This window comes from Venturia canescens, chromosome 6 (assembly GCF_019457755.1).
Source record: "Venturia canescens isolate UGA chromosome 6, ASM1945775v1, whole genome shotgun sequence".
Taxonomy (NCBI): domain Eukaryota; kingdom Metazoa; phylum Arthropoda; class Insecta; order Hymenoptera; family Ichneumonidae; genus Venturia; species Venturia canescens.
In genome coordinates this window covers 4124117-4133900 of record NC_057426.1, presented here as the reverse complement: position 1 = coordinate 4133900, position 9784 = coordinate 4124117, and the positions used below count along the sequence as shown (strand labels likewise).

At 39.2% G+C, this 9784-nt stretch overlaps 1 protein-coding gene across 9 annotated transcripts in view; it reads right to left on the bottom strand.

The window, feature by feature from the left end:
• The window catches only part of Msp300 (Muscle-specific protein 300 kDa), a 111198-nt gene that overhangs the window by 47455 nt on the left and 53959 nt on the right, over positions 1–9784 (bottom strand). For all 9 annotated transcript variants that reach the window (XM_043422004.1, XM_043422000.1, XM_043422002.1 and 6 more), the window contains 4 exons: positions 4201–5011; positions 3519–3677; positions 2837–3199; positions 2255–2365 (listed from right to left, as the gene is read on the bottom strand). In XM_043422004.1, the coding sequence (XP_043277939.1) occupies positions 2255–2365; positions 2837–3199; positions 3519–3677; positions 4201–5011 (1444 nt within the window). The remainder of the gene's footprint in view (positions 1–2254; positions 2366–2836; positions 3200–3518; positions 3678–4200; positions 5012–9784) is intronic.

The window sequence follows — 9784 nt, the reverse complement described above, 5'->3', positions numbered from 1 at the left end:
GATAGATCTTTAAGGTATTCACGACGATTCGTTATTATCGTATTCGAAAACGGAGAGGGAGATTGAGAGAATTTGAGTAACGAGTTGAGAGAAGAGAGTAAATGAGTGAATGAGGTAAGGCGATTCATGCCGAATTCGTTTTACGTAACGTTATGATTTTCGTTCGTGTGTTTAATGTCGTTTATGCGTGTGTACGTGTGTGTGTTGCGGATGATGAACGACGACGACAACGAGAACAGCGATTATTCGAGTATGGTGAGCAGTTTCGTAGTCGGCCGAGTATGGAGTTATGAGAGGATTTTTCGTTGGGCGATGATAAGAAGGGGGGAAGGAAAATGCAGCAAATAAAAATCATAAGTGAAAAAAAATGCCAGTCGACAAAATAAAATAATTAAAATTTCCTGCGCAATATTGAGAATAAATAAAAAATTTCTCGTCCGATATCTACACATGGTGGCGACTCTCGCCTCTGTGCACCTTAATTATTGTCAATATAGAGTTAACTTGATTGTGCCACGTTTGTCGTTCGTATACTCATCCGAAATAACCAAAAAAACTCACTTTTTAACGTTTTACAAACGCCCCATCATTTCTTATCGTGTATGTGTGTCTCTGTTCGACTTGTTTTAATAATCGAACATCCAATATTTTTGTCTCTGTCGCGATTCATCACCGGACTCAATAGTGACGTTATGGATATATATATAATGTGCGTTATACATATATAAATATTTATATATAGCATATATGTATGATCGGCAATATAGTATTAAAAATACATAAACGTAAAATAATCAAATAAATGAGGTAAACGTTAACACAAACAAGCAAAATCAAGTAATCTCTGTAAGACGATAATGAAATACCAAAACAAACGTACTTAATAGCTAGGAGTGAGATATCAAGGAGAGATTGATTGAAAGAGAGAGAGAGAGAGAGAGAGAGAGAAAGAAAGAGAAAAACCTTAAACCAAGATACCAACCAACACCTTTGTAAGCAATGTACCACCAGGATAGCAAGTATATACAAACGTCATAGTTTAACAATGAATAATGACGAATTTTACATTTTTCATGATCCATGATTGATTTTTTTTCCCGCTGTCAAATGTTAGTAGGTATGCTTAGATTAGAATAAAGAAGGAATAAATTTTCGATGGTTATTGATTATTTTGGGTTATGAACACGGTGATGGTTATTTATGGTTATTCATGTCGATTCTTCGTCGCTCTGATGATATTTCCTGTTGTAATGGTAATCGTGTGTACGTTGCGTGTCTGGTGCGAGTGCTAGTGATTTTAGCCAGCGATATCGAGCATCGTGAAGTTTCTGTGAGTGGTATTCACTGTGTTTTTATTTGTGCATTAAAAACCTTCTTTTTCGGGAACGAATCTGTTACGACACTCGTGAGATTCCGTCAATGACTTTCTACCAACAATTTTCGATTATTCTGTCCGAGGAATCTTTTTTTACTGAGACAAAAGTTCAGAATTCGAACAGTCATTTTCAGTTGTACTTGAAAACATCGATGAATGGCAATTTTTTATCAATGTTCTTTATAACTCAATGAATAAAACTGCTGGTAGAAATAAGTCATTTTCCAAGAATATTTTTAATGAGTGGAAAAGCCGGTAATGATTGGGAGACTAAGGTGCATTAATTATTAAAACTCGCCGCTATATGGAAACACCTCGATGAATGAGGGACCAGAAATAGTGCGGATAAATTGAGTTCGGATGAGGAGTTCTCGACTGCCCTCGATCTCTCCCTCGTTTTCAAATTCGATGCCGTATCTTCATAATTGTCCCATATATCGGCGATTGAGTTATTTCACGATCTACTTCGATTGTTATATCGATCTACACACACGTATATGCATATATATATATTGTAAATATGTGCGTATATTCAATCATATATACTTTTATAAGTGTGTATAAATGCATCGAGAGAGGATTCAAGGCTTACAGGTTTTGTTATTAATATTAGAATTTCACACTTTCGCAAAAAAAGGGAATTTAAAAAAAAAAATTAGAAAAAAAATAAATATTTATTCGTCTTTTTTTTGTTCATAAAATCGACAAGTATAGCGATGCGCATTCGCGCCAAACGCGCGATAAATCGTGGTGGTGGTTTTGGATTGGTATCAAAGATGCAAATTCAATTGCTGCTTCAGCACAATTGCACGGTGCAGGTGAGAGGACATGATATAACTTATCGAAGAAATAAAAAAAGTTTGAAAATTGATAACCTACCTGTTGCTCTTGCAAAGCCTTCTCCCTGTCATTCGGAAGATAAGTCGGGCTGAGCACGCTTCTCAGCTGTTGCTCCACCTGTACTATCTGCTGTCGCAGTTGCTGAATTTCCTGTAAATTTAATAAACGAAAAAAACTGTTGTCGCGTAACGTTCAAATGTTCATTGTTTTCTTAGGGTTTCAAGGACACGAGTGTCCTTGTCGTTGCAACGACAAACTCTGAACGAGAGAAAATCAATTTTATCAATTTTTCAAGGAATCTGGGTGCAACGGAATTTTCCGAGGGAATAAAAAGTTATTCGTTTGGATAAAAATCATTCGAATTCGATCGAATTTATGTCCAGAGGAATAAAATTTGAATCTCGGAGAAAATATTCGGTTGGCAGCAAATTATACAAATTTGTCAACAACTGAATTTTCGTTTCATCGTCCCGAAGACCCTCCAACTAGCAATTTTATTGGATTTACATAAGATTTTTTTATAAATCGAATAAAATTTTTGAGAATCGAAAAAATCGATGTTTTCCTCGATACTATAAAATATGTCGATGCAACTCGAATTTTCGAATGGTTTTCCCTGACCTGTTGGTACTGATCGATCTGTGCGAGACAAGCTTCCAAAGAATTGGTTTGTTCCTTGACGACGTCATTGAGACTGTTGAGCTCATTGATCATCTCGTCGGCCGTTTCGCTTATACGATTATCACCACCGATACCGGAACGGAAGTGTACCTGAAGCTTTTCCACCGAAATCGATATCTTTGTTTTTTGTATAGCAATATCGCTAAGCATTTTTTCTCTTATAGCGTGCTGATCGCGCAATGGTTTCTTTTTATTTTGCGCCGAATCGAGGCTCTGTCGCGCCTTCTCCAGCCATCCTTTAACGTCTTTCATCTTTTTCTCACATTGTTCCCATTCCTCGCTCGTTTCTTGCAGTAAAGCGTTCTGTAATGTTTTTTTTTTTTTTTTTTTATTTCTCTTTTGAATAACAACCTAAGGAATTTTAAAAGTCGAATTCGAGGACGAAAAAATGTCGATGAAATTAGTTTTTTCCATAATGCCAAGCTATGAGAGGATCGAACAAGGAATTCTCCGATAAAAATTGCCGGTTGTGACGCCCAAAAATAATAGTAAGAAATGTTTTGAATTTTTTGAAAATCCTTCGAAATTACGTTACAGAATGGAGCTACGGGTTCAAAAACTTCATCGATGTTTTCGTCGAGGATTTCATTTTTTAGTTATTCTTGGAATAAAAAAAACACACCCTTTCCAACAATTGTCCCTCGACCTGAACCTTGGCCTCCTCGACCTCGGCTAATTTCTCCGGTAAATCACCTACGCTCGTCACTTGACCGATACTCTCCAATTCTTTGCCCATGTCGCTGAGATTCTTGTTCACCTGTTTGCAGCTCTTTACCGCGGTCTGTAATCATTCATTGTGCTTGAGCAAGCGATCTTTTGACCTCGTTCAAGTTTGCTCGGTGACACTTTCACGCAAATCGTGTGTTCATAAAACAAATGTTTACAGAATTTCGAAAAATTACTTTGATGATCGGATCGAACATTCGAACAACAAAATTGAAATTTGATTGCCAGGAACTGCGCTCGTTTCTTTCAATACTTTGAGTCATCGACGAGGCAGGTTATCTCGACGGTAAATTTTTTCATTGGGAACACGAAAAATCTAATAATTTCAAAATATTCCTGGAGTTTTTTGAATACTAAAAAAACTTGATTTCTTTTTTGCTACGAATATTCTCCACACACACACACACACGTTCCCAGATTAAACTATTACGCCTTTTTTCTCCAGTTCTATCTTCATCAATGTAATCCATTATTCGAAAAAACGTAAAAAACATTTTTTTCACGTTACAAGATTTGCACCGAAGTGGAATAGAAGAGCAACGCGTGATCGAGAACGTTTCCAAATATTTTCGACGTACCGAGTAATCGTGTAGCCTCTGCCTGGTTTGTACGAGGCTGGTGAGGGTGAGGGGTTCGACAAGGAAAACCCTCTTTTCCTCGATCCAAGTTTTGACAGCGTCATAAAGTACGAGGAATCTTTGCCAGGCGTCCATAATATCGCCAACTTGTTGTTTCTTCTCATCGAGCCACGACCTCACTTGTGCAAGTTGATCAGTCAAATTGCCGATGGTTTTACCAATAATTTCTTTCTCCTCTTCGTCGCGAGTATTTTCAGCGATGGTTTGGCCATTTTTCGTCAGTCGTTCGAGCCTGTCGGACATGGGTCCAAGCTCGTTCTGTATCTGTCGCAACGATTCGCGCAATCTCGACGGTTCGATCGATCGATCTTGAACTTTGAGCTCGGCCTGTCGTATCCAAGCTTGTAACTCTTCGACGTCCCTCAAATAATCGCTCCTCGTAGTCCTCGCGCGTTTCTGTTCCCTCTGTTTCTCGTCCATCGTTTGTGTCGTATTTTCCGCTGTCAATTCCAATTGTGTCAACTGCTGTGCCAAATCGCTCGGTACCAACTGCTGGCTGGATTGATACCGCGCCTTAGTGCTTCCCGAAAACTTCTTCACCGAATCAACGAGCCTCTCGAGTTTATTCCTCAACTCTGACAATTCCTCTTCCGTCCTATCCTGATCGGCACCGTACACGTAAAGATCTTTTATACGATCGTGTTCCGATTCCAAGAGTTCTGTCAGCCGTTTAACTTCGTTTTCGTCGTTGACGAAAGACTCGAGATCCTCGCTCGCTTTTCTCGCTTTATCCCGGAGCGAATCGACGAGCCTGAAAAATGTCCAATGTCCCGACGAACCTCTCAGTACCCGTACACACTTTTACCATTGCAAATACAGCTTCGCATCTATAATTTATTAATCATCGATTCAACGGTGTATAAAAGTCGAATGCTTGACACAAATTTTCGTATTCAATCGTTCATTCTTCGCGCATCAATTTTCGAGGGCGTTTCAATATTTCCGAATAATCAGACGCGTTACTCATCGAATCGGTAAACCAAGATGCTTTGCTACGGGAACTCATTAGTTTGCAAGAAAAACAGAATCAACAATCGTGACTCTCGGGCCGATAGTTAATCGATTTTCCAAACCGAGTATTCTCGACATTCATTCGTGCGAAAATTCTGACGGGTCGAGCCTACAGACCTTTTGTGTCGATTTTTGTACAGATTTAGAAAGAGCCTAAAGGAATTGAGAATAAAAAAAAAGGAAACGAGAATAAGTACGATGAGGCAGAGGATACGAATTTAGAATCGGAAATGCGCGTTGAGTACGTTCACCGCGATATTTCTCTCGTCTTTTTTCTCCTCCTCTCACTCTCACTTTCCCTCTTGCTGGCTAGAATCCCAGGCTCCACGAGATCGAGACTCTTAACGAGAAGGAGAGGAGGAGCAGAGGAGAGAGAGAATCGTGGCTAAAAGTAGACAAACTATACGTCCATGTCGTATTAGAGCAACGTCTCCGAGGTCCCGAAACTTGTGCCACGTTACAATTTCTGTTATAACATAACTGACAATCCAGTATTGCTCATCGTCGTATTTGGCATTCTTCGATCCTCTCCTCAAGCCACGACATCGTTGCTGTGTACTATCGGCCAAATAACCGTCAAAACAAGAATAAAAATAGCCGCGTTTGATTGAAGCGTATACCGGAGCTTTGATCGTGTCCAAAAAGTAGTACTTTCCCTCAAACATTATTTTTTCCTCCCAATTTAACGCGAGTTTAACTGCCAGCGAGTCAATGATTGCACCAAAATCTCTCTTTATTTTCAAACGACATTTTTTCCTTATTTTTCATCGACGATTCGCGATTTCTAGTCGCGAAGTCCGGTGCCCTTGTAATTTATGCCGATGAAACTCTGTTCGGAAGACGATGCGAATTCGATCGAGTCTCGTTGGTGTTCCGAAGAGTGATCGAGAAAAAAAAATTGGCAAAAAATTCGTATCTTGACCTGGATAGTGATAGTGTGCGATGAAAGCGAGTAGCGTCGAAATAACTTTTATTTATCCGAACAAATCCCAGCTAAAAGTATTAACCTCCTTTCCTCTTTTGAATGCGAGAGAAAAAAAAACTTGATCTTGTATCATATTTGAATAAAGTGAGTTGCCCTTGGAAGTTGAGTTAACTTTAGAAACGATATTAAATTCATGGGGCGAATTCGCGCGATATCAGCGCCGCGTATGCTAATAATTAGACAAGTTTTTTCAACCGTTTTCCGCAGGATTATTGTATTTCATTCAAATGTTTACTTTTACTTTTTAGCTTATTTTTTCTTTACGTTGCTTTGGTTTTTTAATGCAAGAATGGACGAAGTTTGATATTTTTCGTTTTCCGGAAGTACGATCATAGAATGAATCGTGATGTCACGTTTATAACAGCCGAGGGCACACAACCGAAACGAAACGGTAAGTTCGGAATCGTTGCGCGTTTTCTTCGTCCCCCCGCCAAAAATAGAATAAAATACGCGGCGAGGACAGTGAATTTTGCGCGTTTTAAATTTTCCTCGTGGAATTTCGAAGATCGACGAAAGTACGAAACGTTTATGGATACTGTTGCCGTGTCAGTGTCGAGCTGGGCTTGCTTTTTTCGAACACTTTGAGCCATTTAGGTCTGACATCACCGCACTAAACAACTGCGAAATAAACGTGATTTCGCGATTGAGGATTTTCGAGTCGAGCAGCGAATGCAATTCCAATTCCATCTGGATCCAGGAAAAAATCACGTTTTTCAATCGTTCGTACCTCGAACAAAACTGCACTTTTAGGTTTTGAAAAATGCGCGCGAATTTTCCAATTGTAAATTATCGAAAAACTATTTAAATTAACTTCGCACGATTGATTCCTCATGATTTTCTATATTTTGCCATAAAATTCGGGGTTGAACGACTAGAAATCCTTGTAAACCGTTAATTTGGCCTTTACGCACGCTATTTACAATCTCAATACCTATTAATCCGAGCTCGCAGGTACGCGAAAAAGATTCTCTCCTGGCAAAAAGTTTCCTTAGCGTTTCTATTGTTTTTTCCTTTCTCCAGTATTGGAACTTTCGGTATTCGTAGTTATCGTGTGTTTTTCTCTCAATATGTAAATTGGATAACAGTATGGCGCGGCACAATCGAGCCAAACAGTAGCGTTCGCGGTTCGTAACGTATTGAAGAGATTTCGTTGGGTTTCGTTTTTTCTGGCAAAACGCCTATTAGCCCCGACGCATGCGGATGGAAAAGCTCTCTCATACTGTTTCACTCGACTCAACACACAAGCTAAAATCTTTCAAAGACGAAAGAAACAGTAAGAGAGACTCCCCTATGTGGACGAGTTTAGGAATAGAGAGGAAGCGAGATGGAGAGACGAGCAAAAGCTTCACGTGCCTCTCTCTCGTCTCGAACGTCCCGACGCCGGCTCCCAAGATCCCAATGGAGGCAGCATCGCCGACTAAGAATAATATCGCGCGCGTTTCGCCGCGGACTCGCATATCTTGCCTATATCTATCTCTAAAAACCAAGTACGAATTTCTCCGCTTTCGCGCACTCAAATATCCAAATTCCAAAAAAGTGTATCGAACTATGAATTTAAATTTGCTCCGAAACGTTCGTAAATATTGATTCGATCACCAACTTTTCGTTGGTCTATTCTCGAACGTCGACGGGCGATGGGAAAGGAGAAAACGGGCAGAGTTCGCGTTGATAATAAATGATCTACTTTTAAGCTGAGTTGATAAAAAACGAAATTTTTGAATGAAATCCAATTCAAGAAATTGATTATAATGCATTGTGAAACTTGGCAGAATAGATTTGACGTTAATGTTCTCAGAAAGACAGTCAGTTCGTAACTCCTTTGCCGGCGTTTCTGGCATAACTCAACAACGTGATTTTTTATTGTCAAATATCGCACGTACCGTTGTCAAACACGAGCGCAGAGAGTCCCCCGAATTGCGAAATGTTGAAATATTGAATCGGGCCAGCGTGTCGCCTGTTTCTGGCTTCACAGTTTATATATAGAAGCTACACGGAAGACACGCGTATGGGCCATTTCGCCTCATGATTTTTTAACGTCTTTTACTACGTAAGAAATAAGCGGACACGTATTCCGGGGTTTTTCATTTATTTTTTAAACTAATGGAATTCCTCGTTTGGGCCCATTCGGAATTATGGGCCCTGAAACAAAAGTTCTCATAGATTTCGAAGTATCGCATCCAAAATTGAAAATCGATAGAAAAATACAGCAAAATTAAAAAAAAATAATAACAATAATGAAACAGAAAAGTACGAAAGAAAACAATTGTTTGTATGAATCAAGAAATTCGCAAAATCAGGAAATCCCGACACGTGCTCACTTATCCCTCAATGGGAAAATCCATAAAAAGTTTGTATGAATCATGACAGTGAATTTTGAGGAAAGTAAAAGTGACATTAAACGCCTCGTATATTTATGTACGCTCATAGACTTGAATTACGACGTTGTATGTATAGAAATGATCGCAGATTCACGAGGACAGCGAACCGGTGATTACGGCGATGTAAAATTATTTGTATATGCGTTAATGTTATCGAATATTACTCGTTGCGGAGAGCAGTTTATGAAATGTCCATTTTTCCGTTGTCATTTTAAAGCACAAGAATTCTCATTCCCCTGAGTTTCCGGGGGCTCGACAAACATTTCGCGATCGAAAACAAAAATATAGAGAAATTTTATGGCACTCAGAATTGCAGAGAGATAAAGATAAGACTCGGCGTCAGCTGAGATCGATTCGTCGACCGGACGATCTCCCGCTATTGACTGACTGGGAAAAAATTTGTGACCGGCCTAAAAGTCCCACTTCTTCGTTTCGATATTGCAACAGGAAAAATAAAATCGATGGTGGGGAATCTCGTGTATATAAAAACGCAGTATCGAATGCCACGGTCGTCAGCCTTCGACGAAATCGTCAACCGGAGAGAGGAAAAAATAGAGTGAGAGAAAGATTAACGAAAGACCTTCTTGCCGGACGATGAGACTCGTCAGTGTTTATACAAATTGCGTCATGAGCTCGTTTTGGACGTGACGTTTTGTCACGATGACTGCATTACAATTTTCTTCCTTCGTTACCGGGTGAACATAAAAAAAGTCAACTACAATCATACGAATCTGTAGCTCTCCCCGTTTTCAGACATTCGAACTTGACACACATTCGCGCTCCGTTACAAATCATTCGAACTAATTTGTTTTTTCAAACTCTAACTTCTGCAACATTTTCAAGTTTAAAATAAACAAACGTTCACAGCTATTTTGAGATTTCTTTGGAAATTCGTTTTCGAATACTTGTCGTAATGGGAGATTGAATTTTCGAAACAAAAGTTTCTCGTCGATCAAGTCCTGTTAATGCATTTCATAGTGTCACATAAAAAAGTAATTCCACAATTTAATAATGTCAAATGAAGTTTCGCAAATTTAACGTTCAAATTTCCTGAAATTTTACAATAGACAATTCGTATACTTATTTTCGTCGTTTCTGACGAACAGGATAAAAGCACAAGCCCACACAATCCACTCACATGCGACATGCG